Below are 17027 nucleotides of genomic sequence, written 5' to 3'. Positions count from 1 at the left end.
CTGTTTTTTGCTAATGTAACTACATTAATTTCAGTGGAATTTCACCAGTTTAAACTGGAATACTGGAATGTTGAATCAGGCCCGATGTTTTTACTTTGAAATAATTTTGTTAAGGATCTAGTAGGATTATGCATCAGAATAAGAGTTTTTTTAAATTTGTTACAGAGATTAAGATGGATTCTGTGTCTACTTGAGCACTGGGTAAAGTAAATGCAGACAATACAATGAAGCAGAAAGCGCCTAACAGAACAGTAAATTAACTTTCTTAAAATTCACAAATTTGGAGAAATTTCGGAGAGTTGTGAGCTTGCTGTATTACTGGGAGGTTGTTTTTTACCTGCATTTCTACAACTCGGCACACTGTTAAGAGTTTTATCTTACACCTTTACATAACACTATTTTACTGTCCTTTTTCCGTTACTCATCATTCATTGTGGATCTTATTTGTGATAGTTGTGGACAGGATTTTTGCCGCCCCAAGTGGTGGAAAAAAAAATGCCTCGATTATGATCAGCGGCAGCTTCACCGTGCCGCTTTCTTCTTCCGCTGCAATTTGGCAGCTGGTCCTTCCCTCCGAGAGGGACCGAGGGACCCACAGCCGAATTGTCACTGAAAAGCCCGACGTGCCGCCCCTTTCCCTTGGCCGCCCCAAGCACCTGCTTGCTGAGCTGGTGCCTGGAGCCGGCTCTGGTTGTGGAAGAACCCAAGATCCTATTCCTTAATTAATAATTTTTTCATATTCATTTGGATACTTTGAATTACCCAGGCTAAGTTCACTTGACCTCCCTCCTTCTTCAAATAAACTGCACAAAGTATAGGAGGTTTAATATGTGGACTTTCTTAAATGATATAAATATCAATAACATTAACATCAAAATTGCTGTGGAAATCATTTTGTTTTAGTCTAACATTAGCTCTCCCAGCTTCCTCTTCTCTTACTATAGCTAACCTAACCAGTTTTATGAGACACAGATCTCAGAGACTGATCCAGTGATTATTAAAGTCAATAGAAAGGCTCCCATTGACTTCAGTGAATGTGGGATCCAGCCAAAAGGCTTGATCTTGCAAGGTGCTGACTGCCCTTGTATACTGAAGGTTTATTTTTGCCAATTAAAATTATTCCTGTTTTTATTAAATTTTTATACTTAAAAATTGATTATTTTTAATTTTGACTGAAAATATGCAACATTTCAAATCTTCACAGCCACACTATTGGATCTGCAAAATGTCATGAAAACAAGAAGTTTGGGCAAAAAGAATTTGTGAATGCAACAAAAAGTCTTCAGTTTCACACTCCCCTAATTATTGCTACTGTAAATGCCTTTGATTCTTACACTGTAAATGGATTAGACAGAATAGATGTAATGAAGTGCAGATTCTGCAAAATCTTTGTACAGTAGGCAGTGACATTTATCTCAAATGGAGTAACATTAATTATGCTGGGAAAGGTACACATTACAAAGATTTGAGTGAACTGCAGAATGAGAGCAAATTATTTTTTAAAATGCACTTTAAATGGACATCTGAATTATAGGCAATCTTTGCACTACTGTATGCTTTACTTTCTTGTAATTCTATGTAGAAGTCAGATTAAGAAAATCTCTAAACTGGCTTGCACAAACCAAATTTTTAAAGGCTGTGGAGTATAACAGTTTTACTACTAAAATACAATGCATGAAAATCTACTCTTTTTATCTTAAGGAACAACCAAAAGGACCATACCCTCTCCCATCTATATTCTGCCGTGAGTATTAAAACACATCTACAAATCCAACTTGCGTTACCTTTTAATAATTCCATAATAATAATAAACCATGCTTTCTGAAATTATGAACCACGTATTTTTTAGTTTTGCAATATCAGATGATTATTTGAGTTGAAACCCAGATATATAATTCAAATTTGTAAAGTTAATAGGTTATAAGATGGAATGTTTTCAGTTAAATCTCTTTAATATATTGAAATAAAGATCATCATAGCTTTTTACTTATACCCATCAAATAAGCATTGCATTATAAACACTCATCAGTAAACTCATTCCCTCTCTAACAACTAATCCAATAAATTAATTCTTATTTCTTACTAGGCTTTGCCAAATAAGTTCGAAAAAAACCCAAACTGTTTGGAAACTCAACCCAAACCCAACCTAATCTTTTTGAAGGTTCAGAAAATTGTGCCAACATTTTTCAATGTTTATGTTTGTTTGTGCACTTCTGCATTGCTTGATTTTGGCCAAAATAGGAAACAAGAACAGCAAAAGAGTATGGAAAAGGACATCCTACTAGTATTATACCCATCAACAGCTAAGAAATCCCTTAAAATCTTGCAAGAACTTGATCTGATGAGACTTTAAAACTGAATTCCAGACTAAAATGGTTTAGATATATTCTATCAACTACGCAAACAACTAAGACCTTACATTTTTTTAATGTTCATACATCATACAATGTGTTCTTTAAACCGGGGGGAACAATCTTTCAAACTTGTGTGCCAAAAGTTAGATATCTAAATCAATATTTAAGTACCCAAACAACTGGTCTGCTATTCAAAGTGCTTGTGCACTTAATTCCCATTAAAGCCAATATTCAACACCTCTGAAAATTAGGCCACTTATCTGAGTGCCTAAACATGGATTTTAGGGCCCAGCTTTCAGCTCAGATGAGGTGCAACACAAAGAGGACGTAATGCTGCCCTGAAGGGACAGTTTGGGGTTCTTCTTTCAGCTCAGATGAGGTGCAACACAAAGAGGACGTAATGCTGCCCTGAAGGGACAGTTTTGGGTTCTTCTATCAGAGAAATTCTCAGTGGTGCGAAACCAGGCCTTTGGATGCCCCAACTTGTACTAGGAGCTGGATGGACCAGATACACCTTTGCCTTACTCCATTTAGCTACCCCAAGTGTGAGCTCAGTGCAGTTGAGGATGGAGTCCCTAGAACATGAACTCAGGCACCCATGTTTGAAATACTGCCTTTGAATCCATACATATGGACACCTCTCTGGACAGCATATTGTCCAAATTAAATAGATTTCAGCATTTCTGAAGCTAAAATCTGGGCTACATTACAAGTTTTCTTCCACCCTCTCACCAGCACTGTTCAGTGTATTTATCCTTCATGTTCCTGTTATTTATCTTCCATTGCACATCTTAGCATAAATAGTTACCACCACACTCTTTTGTTCTTCATCTTGCTCTCCTGCTGTCCTCCCCACTCCTGGCGTCAACTCATAGCTTATTTCATTCTTCCCAATTTCTGTCCATAGCTTCTAGTTGATCTGTCTAACAAAGGCACTAGCAATTTCACATGCTGAGAAGGCACACAACAGATACAAACATGTTGCCAGTTTGCACCTGTTCAGTATTTATTTTTTTTTGATCAGCAAGTAATTTGAAAATATGTAAACAGCTACAACCTGGATGTTCAACTAAAGTCTTTTCTTCTAGTATGCCTATCACTTACAAATATGAATAGCACACATTCATTACAATGGTAGTGATTTTATAAGCACTTGCAATGGTATATTTTATGTATCTATTTCTGCTTATACCTACATTTATGTAATACAGCTGTTATGAAGATATTTTGGATTACTTACAGATCTGAATCATCTTTTATATTCAGAAACATTTCTTCTGTTTGATTTTCCTGCAGCTCCTCAGTTAGTTTTTCTTCTTCAAAAGCCACAAGACATCTATCCACACAAAGTTTGGCTCCAGCAGCAATATTGCTTCTTACTCCTAAAACTAGAACTAAATGCAAGTTTACATAATATTTTCTGCAAAATATTGTATATTTACACCATTATAATCAGCAGTGCAAGTAGGGCGGTCCGGTCCGGTATGCTGTACCAGCAAGATATTTATAGCTGCTACGGCGTACCGGAAAGACACAGGAGGAGCAGAACGTGCTGGGAACTCCTCTGGCACAGCTGTACTGCCCCAGCCCTGTCCTCTAGCGGGGCTGCTGTACAGACGGAGGAGACCCTGTGTGGAAGGGTGGGGGTGGTAGAGCTGCACAAGGGAAGCTGCGGGCATGGGGCTGCCCAGTGGTCCCATGTTCTGCTCCTTTCACCGCTCCAATTCCAAAGTCTCTGATGCAGCAGGAGGAGGACAGAGCCCTCCCACCCATCCCAGATAAGGGGGGGTGGATCATGGGGAGGGAACAGGGAGAGTGTGGGGGCCCCAGGCTGGGGGCAGGGCAGGGAAGATTCAAATGGAGGGTCAAGTGAGAAGGTCATTTACCCCCTGTTAGCTGCTGCCCCTGCCCCCCGCCATGTACCGGTAAAAAATGGATTCCACTTGCACCACTGATTATAATATAAGTCTAATCACAAAAAGTAGCTAGCATGTTAGCATAACTTAAAGGAATGGAGATTATATTGTGTAGGGTTTTTTGTTTTGCTTGTATTAACACTTGAGGAAAAATACTGAAATGCTCATTAAATTCAATCATGGTTTAAGAATGCTGATCTATTTCACCAGTTTGACATACATTTCCAGACAGCTCTCTAACATTTTCTTTTTCATATCTTTTCTCTTTTGGCCAAATTCTGAAGTCCAGATTCTGATCCTACACTAGCATCAATCACTGATAATGCAATACTCCCAATTTACACTAATGTAACCACCTTGTGCAAAGTCCCAGTTTGAGTAGCCTAGGTCTGTCATGGGCCCAAGCAGCAGCGGGTTAAATCAAATCAACAAAAAAAGGCAAAAGAACATAAACATAAAATAAACGAGTTAAAAAAAACCCTTAGTTCTCAGGGATTTCACCTCCACCTATTCTCCTGGTGTCTCCAAGGATTTACAGTAACCCCTCACTTAAAGTTGTCCCAGTTAATGTTGTTTCATTGTTACGTTGCTGATCAATTAGGGAACATGCTCGTTTAAAGTTGTGCAATGCTCCCTTCTAACGTTGTTTGGCATCGCTTGCTTTGTCTACTGCTTGCAGGAAGAGCAGCCTGTTGCAGCTAGCTGGTGGGGGCTTGGAACCAGGGTTGACCAGAAGCCCCTCTATCAGCTCCCCCCTCCCCTAAGTTCCCTGTGCAGCAGCTGCCTGCAGTTCAGCTGTCCCTCCTTCCACTGCCATGTGCTGCTCCTGCCCTCTGCCTTGGAGCTGCTCTCCAAGACTCTTGCTTGCTGTGCGGGGGGGCAGGAAAGGAAGAGGGAGGCTAAAGTCAGGGTGTCCCCCTCGCCCCTTGCTCCTTCATCCTGCTTACCCCATCTTCCATAGAGCAGGGGGGACACACCAGGGCTCAGGACGGAGAGAGCTTGCAGTAGCTGCAGTCTCAACAAGCTGATCTAATTAACAAGGCAATGTACTCAAAGGGCAAATGCACATCTCTCTCTCTCACACATACCATGTGTGTCTCTGTTTGCAATGTCTCCTTTCCCTCCATTCCTGCTGCCTTGTAGAGTGAGAGAGTTAACCTTTGAGGGCTCAGCCAATTGCTAGTTCATCATTTTGCTTTAAGAGAAATATCCCACCCTCTGACTCCTCCACCTCAACCAAGCTTCACAATCATCATCAATGATGCGAGCTCCTCTGGCAGATTTTTATTTCTCCCTTAAACCTCTTCTACCCTTTGCTTCTGCTTCTTCCATTTTTATACTTAGGCCTGCCCTCGTTAGCTACAGCAGCTGGGGGTGTCTCTTTCCACAACTGAGATTTCTCACAGTTGAGCCAGAGAGAGGCTATTTTTGGTGTGGGCAGACTGGGAGGATTCTTAACCCCTTCCTGCCTGTATTTTGTGTGCAGGTTTGTAGACCCCATCCCACTGTCTCGTAATTTGTCTCTCTCTGCTATATTTTTTCATTATAACTTTGTAATTGTATCCTTAACTCTGTAAAGCATTGTCTATCTATTGGTTTCTTTACTGATAATGAGAGTTCCACATGCATCAAGGGCATAGCACTTCTGTAGCACCTTCCACCCAAGGATCTCAAACAATTTAGAAACATTAATCAGTTAACAGAATAGCAGCCGTGTTAGTTTGTATTCACAAAAAGAACAGGAGTACTTGTGGCACCTAGTACTCCTGTTCTTTTTTCATTAATCAGTTAAGTCTCACACTATACCTGTGAAGGAAATAAGTATTTATTTCACAGATATGGAACCAAGCCACAGGCAGATTAAGTGACTTGTCCAAATTCACACTGCAAGACAGTGACACATCTGAGAGTAGAATTCTGATCTTTTAGCTTTCGGTTCCTGTGCTTTAAGCACTCAATATACCACCCTGTTTACTACTTCAATGGTTCATAGGTATTAAGATTACTTTTTAGTAACTATTTCTCCTCTATATTGTAAAACAGAGACTTACCTTCGTTCATACACTTAAACATTTTCCCCCGAGACGAGAGTTATTTTTATATAAGGAAAAAAGCCATATTCATTATGGCATAGTACAAGAATCCTCATTTTTCTGCAGTCCAAAGGTAGCAGTATAACTATACCACATAGAACATCTATACATTATACATATTGCACAAGTTATTAGTTCCCCTTTCAGCTTAACAACTTATTTTTATCAATATTTAAAAATATTATGTATTTACTTAATGTCTAAACATTTCTGGCTCTGAAATGTCAGCATCCTGACTTGGGCAGCTGGGACTGGGTCAGAGGAGGATCAAACCTGAGGCTAACAGTAGAAGAGGAATCTGTAGTCAAGTTCCAGGCAGGGGTATATACCAAGGATCAGAGTCCAAGTCTCAGTTCAGGGTCTGGTTAGGAGGTAAGGTCAAAGCCAAGAAATACACACTGTTGCCTGGACACTGCCTGAAATGCCCCTTAGGTTTATATAGGGCAGGGAGTCTACCAGGAGCCATGAGGCTGCTGCCTGTTTGACCCCTTGAAGTGGGACTTCCCCTGTGTCTGTGTCCTCAGATGGTCATGAGTAGTGGAGCACAAACTACTTACAGTTGCTGCTGGGTGGTAGTATGGTGTGGTCTGCTGCCTACCAGCTCTGCAAGTTTGAGACCCAGTTGGCCTTATGTAAACACAATAGCAAACTACTAATGTGGGTATTGCTCTTTATTTAACAAAGGACTCTGTGTTTCAGACCTGATGCAGAGGTTGATCCTGAGAAGTGGGTAATATTTTTATCTGAAAAAATGAACTAAATCCTTAAAGGTCAGAAATTTGGGCTGGTTTATGAATTAGCAGAGAAGGATCAGTCCCCTCTGCAGTATGGTGGATCTATGTTTGGGGAAGAGGTGGGTCAGAGTCAGGGAGGCATCAGTTCCACACCACCCTGAAAGGCAATACTTGAGAAAGTTAATACACCCAGAAGGCTTAACTAATAAACTGGTGTTTTAGATATATGTTAAAATTACTTTTTTCAAAGACTTATTTGCTAATAACTTCTGTACACTTTTTGCTAAGACGTTATTACACTGTATGTAAAGTATACTTAGCTTTCTGTTTAATAAGGTATGACAATTCTTGATTATTAATTAGATACCAGTTGGTTACTGAATTATAGTTATTAACTATAACTATAGTTATTGTTTAGAACCTATTCCTGCAAACTCTTAGTCATGTGAGACATCATTGGTACTGCTCATACTGTTTGCATGGGTAAGGCTTTGGAGAATATAACCTTTATGCACTATGTAGTACATATATTTCTATTACGTGATGTTAATCCTATATGGATGTCTTATAATAAAATAATAATAGTAATAATTATTAATAATTAATTCATATTTGGCTTTCTTTACATTAATATTAAATATTTATTGCCAAGAGCAGACACCAATGAAGATGTCAAGTATCAGAGGGGTACTCGTGTTAGTCTGGATCTGTAAAAGCAGCGAAGAGTTCTGTTGCACCTTATAGACTAATAGACGTATTGGAGATGGTTTCCCTTTAGTGTTTAAAGTAGCCGAGGATGCTGTAGTTTTATCATTGAACATAAAAAAGATACAGTGAAACCCCGCTATAATGTGATAATTGGGGTCCAAAAAATTTGATCGTGATAAATGTAGGCTCATGTTATAGCGGGGTTATGAAAATTACCGTTTCAAGCTGGTCAGTTTCAAGCCGGTCAATTTCTCTTGGGCAGAAAACGACTTGCATTTGTGAACTGCCCATAATGGTAACTGAAAGGGTGTAGCAATAACTAGTGACAGCACAAGCTAATCAACCTATTAAACGAGCCAGAACCACCTTTGAAAACTGGAGTTTTGGGACCTGGCAGACGGGCTGGAGTGGCTCTCGAGAGATCTGTACAAAGGTGCTCAGATGATTCCCCTCCACTCAGAGAGCTGATTGCAGCATTTGACACTGAGGAGTTGCTGATATTCAGAGAAGAGTTTGTGCCACTGTTTCTGCAGCATCCTTCCAAGCTGCCAGCCTGCTTCAGCAGCAGGGGCTCTCAGCCATGCAGAGAGAGAGGCAAACACTTGAGGAGAGCAGAGGAGACATGCAAGGGGCAGGGGAAAAGCGAGAAGCAGCTGGGGAGAACGGCTCTTCTTGCCAAAAGGGGAAGCAGGGGTAGGAGAGAAGAGGCAATGGGGAAAGCACATTTCTTTTCTTTTTTTTTTTTTGTTGCTTCAGAAGTACTCCAGCTGCTTTTTTCTTCTTTTTTTTTTTCTGCTTGGGGCAGCGGAAGCCACCTTGTGATTGCATTATATCCAAATTTGCATTATAGCGGAGTTTCACTTTAGTTCTAAAGACCCTGTCACGAACAGGGCAGCCAGTCTTGGCCTGAACATGCCTTTAATCCTATGTATGGTACTAAATGGGATACCTCCAAATTTTGTGCATATATTGGATTTCCTTTGGATCCAACCCCTAGAGGCATGACATGGTGAGTATATTGTCTAAACTCCCCAAATCCCTGTAATTTAACCCCACCAATGCTGATCTAATTCCTGCAGCAATACACAACTTCCAAAGCTTTGCTAGTATCCAAATTCGGAAACAAGTACACATTTCAGACAATCACAACTATGCAAGCAGATCATGCCTACAGGGGAAGTTAATATCCACACAAACTGGATATCCTACATAAACACTGGCAATCAAATGAGATGGAAAGTACAAATATATGTGCCACGTATGGAGACTACTGCAGAAAACACTGGTTTACATGACTAGATACTTAGAAAAGAAAGATTAAACCACTGATGGACAAGAGGGTGGGAGAACCTTAATATTTTCAAGTGGAGTGGGAGAAAGGCTACTTCTATTGGTAGTGATCCAATTAATAGTTTCAGTATTGGAGATGGCAAAAAGGATTAGCCAATATGCAAAATTGGAGGGGGGGCTCTCTTACACTAATTTTAGATGGGCATGTGAATTACTTTGATTTTTCTTTCATGATGGACTTTATTGTCCATAAACTCCTATGAATAAAAGTAAAATTATATGTGTCTTTCTCTACAGACGGTTATTCTGAGAGTATACTTCAGTATACAGAATTGAGGACCGGGAATACAGGACTACTGGGTTCTAATCTTGGCTGTGCCACTGACTTGCTGTCTGTGACCTTACACAAACCATATAACCTCATTCTACCTCAATTTAGCCATTTCTAAAATGGGTATAATACTACTCTTATTTAATGTTTATTGGTTGCTGTGAGATCCTTATATATACAAGTGCAAGTTATTTCTCTCATCTACACCTGCAATACTGATTTTAACACTCAGACATTTTTACACAAAAGCAGCTATTTCCCCAAAAATATGATGAGGACACATTGAGACAATAATTCCCAAGTGCAGTAATGAACTAAAATAACTAAATGCTTACTTTCAGGGTTACGCATGATACAGTAGGCATGAATTGCAGATATATCTGACGTTAAATTATTGAGTAGGAGACGTTTTTTGTGCTGAGCCATAGTCAAGCGTGGATCAATCCATGGTTCTCCACATGACACATACACCTGTAACAAAGACAACTTGTTTATTAGCTTCACATTCATGAGGAGATATCAAATACTATGTTCAATACATAATATAATTATGACTGTGAAAACATACTAATAATAGCTCACTTATCACTTGGTTCCCATAGTAAAAATGAAATATTAATAATACAGATATTTAAAAAATATCAGTGAAATCTAACAATCAAGATAATTGAAAAGTAGTTCTTTTGCATTAAACGTTGAATTAAAAAGGAGAGGACAATTTGTCTTAAAAACAAGATGTCAAAAATTATGCTTTCAAGTTTAAAGGACATTTTAAGATTGTCAGTACAGCTGAATTTATAGAGTATATTCAAGTCAAGGTCATATGGCACTGTGGACATACAAGAAACCACTAGCGCTTAATTCTTCTACCTTAGACACCTAATTCTCTCTCTCTCTCTCTCACCCCTCCCCTCCCCAAGAAAACACAATTTCAAAGCAGTTTTCAGAAATCCCTGGCACTATTTCAGAATCTCCATTCATTGCTTAGGTCTGTTAGATGTTTTAAAGGAAACTGCCATTTTCATGGTACTTCACTGACTGGGGCTGCATTTTATTATGCAAACTAAGGTCCCGATTTTTCATCAGGATCTGTTAATATTGACCTTGCAGCTACAGGAGTCTGCACAGGTGCAGGGGTTCAGATCCCCTTGCAGGTTTAACACCTATGATTAAATTCTGGCACTATTGAAGTCAAAGGGAGTTACACCTAGGATTTCCCTAGTCTAGAAATACTTTAAAATATAGAGAAGATTCTGATAATTATATCCAATGAAGTTATCGGAATTATATAATGAAAAATCAGTAACATTATTTTAAACACAATTAAAAAAAACATGAATTCAATAGGAAGCCAGCATCAAATACGGTAGAAAGCTGCCATCTTGACAATGTAATGATGCATCTAAAGATGCCATCCTACAAGGTGCTATTCTACTTTGGTTTTCCCATTAGAAAGTGCTTTGACAATGGAAACACTTCAAGGTAAAAGCCAGGTAACAAATCCCTCAGTCCTCAGGTAAAAGCCAGGTAACACTCTTAAGTAAAAGCCAGTTCTTTTGGCTTGCAGGTCCAGAGACAATATGAACAGACATTGGTCATAACGGCCATTATTTCATACTGTATGAGATAAAGGTAAGTTTTTGGGAAATGGGGTTGTAGTTTCTGTATTTTTGACTGCATGGATTACTTTAAATTGTTTAGAAACTGAGATCGTTGTTTAATTGTTGTTTATTAATCCACAAGTGGTGATGATGCCTTAATGAGTGGGGAAGGGGAGAAAGAAGTGAGTAGAGTCAGCCACTGAATCAAATGCTGCTAACTGGGCCCACTGTATGCCATAGCACACACAAACAAAGAGTTAATGTAAGATAGTGTCCCCAGCATTCTGAATTAATATTATTACTTGAGTTGCTATCTTATAAAATCTTTCTTACCAGCTCATCTCTCTCAAGACCTTTCAAAAGAAAGAGTTCCACGCCTTTTTCAGTGAACAATCTTCGAGCAGCAGCAGGTAAATTCAACATTGCAGTACATCTTTAATAATGGAAAACAGACATACCTTCTAAATATGCTGGATATGGGGATATTATAGTACAGATACTGTAATCATTCAAGTTCTGTATACATCCTTTCAAAATTTTTCAATTACAAAGAATATTTGCAAATGTAAAAACAATTATTAAGCATATTGTTAAACACTGACATAAACTTAGCACTTTTAGAACTTAGGTACTTTTAGCTGACTTAGCCACAGGATAATGAGGGAAGTACTCAACCTAGCTAATTTTAATAGGTGTATCATATTAAAGCATTTGAACTATGAGATAAGAATATACTCCAATGAGTCTTGCTTTAATTTTTCCCATTAAAATGGCAACATAAAATGTATTTTCTATGTTTTCAACTGACATCTCTCCTTTATACTACTATGATTCAAAATCCATTCAAGTCAATGGGAATACTACTGTTGTCTTGAATGGCCTTTGGATCTTGTCCTCTGGCCCTGATTTAGGACAGCACTTAAGCACATACTGAAATGCAGTCCTGAACAGGGATGGACTTAAGCGTTTTCCTAAACAGGGGGTTATGTGCTTACTACTAATGTTTTTTAAAATGATATGTTTTCACCTTTAATCAAAACCACTGTATCCATTACCTTTTATAAGGTTATTTAGAAATAAAAGTATATGAATGAAAACACATAAAGCAATTGTATTAGATGATTTTAAAGTGAACTACAATAGTGACACTACTCTTTTCCTGAGTAGGTTGTGGGACATAAACTATAGATATAAACAATGAGGTTTGGGACATGTGGGTTGTGAGTTCAATCCTTGAGAGGGCCATTTAGAGAACTGGCATACAAATCTGCCTGGGGATTGGTCCTGCTTTGAGCAGGGGGTCCCTTCCCTGAGCTCCCTTCCAACCCTTACATTCTATGATTCAGTCTTCTGAATAGAAATGGCTATCACACTCAAAAATGTCTACATGGTATTGCCTTCATTTTTAGTATAAAAATGCACATTTGCAAGTTTTAAATACAGATAACCAGAGCAGGCGCTTCCATTTAGGCGACCTAGGCGGTCGTCTAGGGCACCACGATTTGGAAGGGCAGCAGACTGCTCCGGTGGACCTCCCGCAGGCGTGCCTGCAGAGGGTCCGCTGGTTCCGCGGCTCCGGTGGAGCATCTGCAGGCACGCCTGAGGCAGGTCCACCAGAGCCGCAGGACCGGTAAGCTGGCCCTGTGCCTAGTGCGCCAAAAACCCTGACGCCGCTCCTGCAGATAACAAGGAGTTATTGTGCTCTAGGTGATAGGTTTCATAGAAATTATCTGGCTTTCATTTAATTTATAAAATGTATTTACAATAGGATAAATCTATTTCTAGTATAATTTCTCTAAAGACAATTCCAGTATGACAGGGATATCAATATATTAATGGAAAATAATATATGCATTTGAATGTTTACTTGTCCAAAAAGTGCTGAAATTCTATCTTGTATATCTCCATTCCAGGGTCTTCATCAGAATGCATTTTCTGGTTCTCCTTTGTTTTCTGTTTCTTTTCGGGATGAATATTTCTAAAGCAAATGAATACACTTTTAATTGGCAGTGTGCAAACTCTCAGTTACGCGAGTGCAGTCTGGTCAAGAGACTCAAAAGTGTGAAAGGATCCACTTGTGCGTTTTTCAGGGTCAGGAGCACTCTTTACACAGAAAAACAAAACATCCCTATGTATCTAATTTGGTAAGTTTTACAATGAACTTAGTCACACATTTGTGAAAACTGGATTTTTATACATGGTTGCCAATCAAATGCAAAGCTTTATTGCATACTAGAATCTGAGAGAATTTGAATTTGTCAGAGTACAATATCAGTGGTCTCTATTACAACAATGTAAATCTAATCAGCAGAATTACTACAAATTAACACTGGTGTATCTGAGATCAAAATCTACCCTGAATTGAATTGCTAATTTAGTATTTTCTTGTGTGAATTCCCAATATGTCTAATATTGATCTGTTCTCATTTCATGGGGATTTATGCCCTAAATCGTATAAGTGGAGATGACGACAAACCCCAAAAGGCTTAGACAGCATTTTAATGTGAGAAAATTTGTAAATCCTTAACTAGATTTAGCCCAGTATAAATAGGCACAACTTAATTGACTTCAATAGAGTCATGCTTACTTGCTTGCACCTGAACTTAAATTGGTCCCAATACATTTGAATTTAACATCCATTTTTGCCAATAAAGGACAGAGACTGAAGGAAGAATATCTGTGAGCATTTCTGCTAGCTCATGCAGCATGTGTTAAGTAAAACTGTCACCATGAAAATATCAACATTTACCAAATTACCATAATGCCATACACTTCCTTATTATTTCCTATTGTAATCATAGGGAATTAGTGCAGTATCTCAGACACTCTAGTGTGGTAACTAGCAGTAAAAGATGAGGTATATTTCTCAGAATATGCTTTTTACTTTGCTATCAATCAAAATAGTAAAATAAATAATGGAGTCCACTGTATGGGAGCGTGTGCATGAATACTACAAGCATAGCCATATCACATAAAGAATCAGCCAATCAATAAAAAAGTAATTTGGGTCATTTTACAACAAATGGAAGCTCCTCAGCAGGAGGGCAACTCATATTACAAATCACTCTTAAAATAGTTAGATTTAGATTTATTCAACCACAGAATCCATAGTGAACTAATAGTGTGTTTGACTCAGAATAAATGCACACAAACAGTGAAATTCAGTTGAAGCAGAAATACGGTGCAATATTATTATTTATACATTGCCATAATTGTACAGTGGCTTTGCCAAAATATAAGAAGGCAGGTTCCTGCTCTGAAAGATTCATTCTTTGCTTCCATCCATAGTTTACACACAGTATTTATAACATTTATATATGTCAGGTCACCTAACAGTCTGAAATACCCTGAGTTACCTATTGATGTGAGCATAAATTAATGAACCTAGTGGCAAACCTTGAGGACACTAATTAATTTATAGATGTTTAGATTTCCAGTTTCCTAATGTAGTTTGTGGATTGACAAGGAAGCACTAGGCTGAGGAGGAAAGAAGTTTCTGGCTGCTGATAGGCAGGACAAGTCAGAAAACTTAGAAAGAGCTAATTTTGATCTGTTTCCCTTGCTGGAAAGTACCTCCTTCCCCTCTCATGGTGGAGGTCGGGGGGTGGGGGGGGGGTAGCAGGTGGGCCATCAGGAGGTCAGGCCTGAAGTGGAGAAGCAGCCAGTAAAGTGAGATGACAGACAGAAATGGGTGGGAAGCATGAAGCTCTCTGCCTATTTGGGGAAAGTAAGATCTTGTGGTGCTTGTCATGGAGCTAATCATGGGAGATGAGGCAAAGACTGGAGCCTGTCTTCTTAGTTCCATTCCCTTAGTGTAGAACTCTGAGGATGCATAATTTTTTTCTCAGCATTCTACAAGTTAAGTTATAATACTTTACACTGGGAAAAATGTTGCCATAATTTCAAAATACATTAAACATTAGTGTTTGGCAAATGTCAAAATCAGAATGACACATTATCTAGTATCATTGCCTTGTGAAGGAAGGACCACATAGGACATTAGCATAAAATGACAACAATATATTGTGTGGAGACCAGGGCCCTGACCATGCAAAAGTTTTTGCACATACTTAATCCTAAATATGTGAGTAGTCCCATTCACTTCAGTGGTTGTGATGATCAGTTTTTCTATTTCAAATGACCTTATTCAACAGCTTCATAAAAAGTAAGCACTTTGGTAGAGCTTCAGAGATGATTTCAGAAAGGGTAAACAATAAAAAAAGTCAGAAATTTAGGATTATTCATTAACTTTCTATGTAAAAAAGATCTGAACTATTTTAAGAGCACTATACTCACATTTTAGATATAGTGGAATGAACTAATTATGAAATGTATGCCTCAAAGATTTCAATTTCAGGCTTGACTTTACTTTGAAAATTAATTTTTTACTTTATCATTTTTGCAGGCAACTCAGTGGACAGTCTATCTGAATATTACTCACTGTTCAGTGATGTATGAACTATATTTAATCAATGTGAAGAAAATAATATTAAACTATTATCAGAAGCATCAAATGTTCTAAAAACCTCAAAAAGAAAGGTCAAAAGGTAACATCTTTGCTAACAATATGAGAAACAATGTATTTAACTTATTCTTTATATCAAAGCTTTTAAATGAGTTATGAATTACTATCCTTTTGTCATATAAAATGAAAATAGAAATTATGTTCTTTTTACCAAATATAATTGGTATTGTTTCAAGACATTTTATTCATATACATATTAGAAAGCAAAGATATTTTTTTCAGTATTTTCCTAAAAAGCATTTTTAAATAACTATTTCAGCGCTAAACAATCATTTGAATAGCTGACTGCAGATTTTCACGACACAAGACTTATACAACTACATCCAACAAAGATGTGGTCATCATGAAATCACTTGTTATGTCAGAGAATTAATTGTTTCATGACAAAGTAAATGTCAACAAAGGTAACTATCTCATGATAAATACTGGTAACTCTCCCCCCCTCCCCCGACATTTTTATCAATACTCCCCCACGCTTTCAAATTTCCTCTGCCATTCTGGTTTCATCTCAAATGATGATCCAGAGAAAACCCGTCAGTATGGACTTCTATTCATTCATTCTCCACTTTTCTCACTACTACTGGATAGAATCACTATCATGTGGTCTTGGTCTTAACTTTGATAAGATAGCAAGACAAAGGTAGTTTGTCTGTTTTTCCAGAAGATACGGAAAAGCAAACACAGCCTTTCATTTCTAGATTACTGCTTCAAATCTAGTTGTTCAGGAGCCTATTCTACATGAAATGCATTGAAGGTTTCAGTTAATTTCCAAGCTAATGGATGTCAACATACTAAAAAATACTTTCACAATGTGTGTCCTGGTAGCTGTTCAGGTGGAGAGGTCAAATATTTCATAGGTTACATGCCAGAGCTAGCCTCTACAATTCCTAGAGGTGGTTTTACTAGGTCAGGATAGAAACACATGAGCCAGATTTTCAGCTGGTGTCACTCAGTGTAACTCTTCTGATATCAATGAACCTATGCCAATTGACAGAAGCAGACGCTGTCATCTATTAGTGTGAGGTGGAGAATCTTGCTGTGTCGCTTTCCATAACCTACCCATTTCAGGCCAAATAGAGGATTCTGATCTCCATGATTTTAAACAGTGCTACCTAGTCAGTCATAAAGCAGGAAGTTCTAAAACACCAGTGTGGCTTGCATCTTCCCAGATAACGAATGCATAAGCTCAGTCTTGCATTCTGGCTTCAATAAAAAGAAGCTGCTAATAAACTTGGGTCTCCCTGCACAGCAGCATAATGTACTGTCAGCAACAGACTTTGAGCAAGCAGGCCTTTGACAATTTAAGGTCACACATCATAGGTTAATGACCAAAGAAGAATTCTCAGCATAAATTAGTCTGAATTAATTAATAAATAGTGCGTTAATTTTTTCTTTACTATTTCAAAGTAAGAAAAGTAGTTGTTTTGAGAGACTGTACTGTTACTTTTGTATAAATTCTTGGTTAAATTATTAGT

The 17027-nt window shown here is 38.2% G+C and overlaps 1 protein-coding gene across 10 annotated transcripts in view; it reads right to left on the bottom strand.

The window, feature by feature from the left end:
• The window catches only part of DCDC1 (doublecortin domain containing 1), a 414877-nt gene that overhangs the window by 56594 nt on the left and 341256 nt on the right, over window positions 1-17027 (bottom strand). For all 10 annotated transcript variants that reach the window (XR_007774648.1, XR_007774649.1, XM_050954983.1 and 7 more), the window contains 4 exons: window positions 12895-13005; window positions 11361-11460; window positions 9762-9897; window positions 3595-3748 (listed from right to left, as the gene is read on the bottom strand). Coding sequence is in view for 8 of the 10 variants with exons in the window: in XM_050954983.1 (XP_050810940.1) it covers window positions 3595-3748; window positions 9762-9897; window positions 11361-11460; window positions 12895-13005 (501 nt within the window). In the remaining 2 variants the exon portion in view is untranslated. The remainder of the gene's footprint in view (window positions 1-3594; window positions 3749-9761; window positions 9898-11360; window positions 11461-12894; window positions 13006-17027) is intronic.

This window comes from Gopherus flavomarginatus, chromosome 5 (assembly GCF_025201925.1).
Source record: "Gopherus flavomarginatus isolate rGopFla2 chromosome 5, rGopFla2.mat.asm, whole genome shotgun sequence".
In the NCBI taxonomy this organism is placed as follows: Eukaryota; Metazoa; Chordata; order Testudines; family Testudinidae; genus Gopherus; species Gopherus flavomarginatus.
This window is presented reverse-complemented; position numbering and strand designations above follow the sequence as displayed.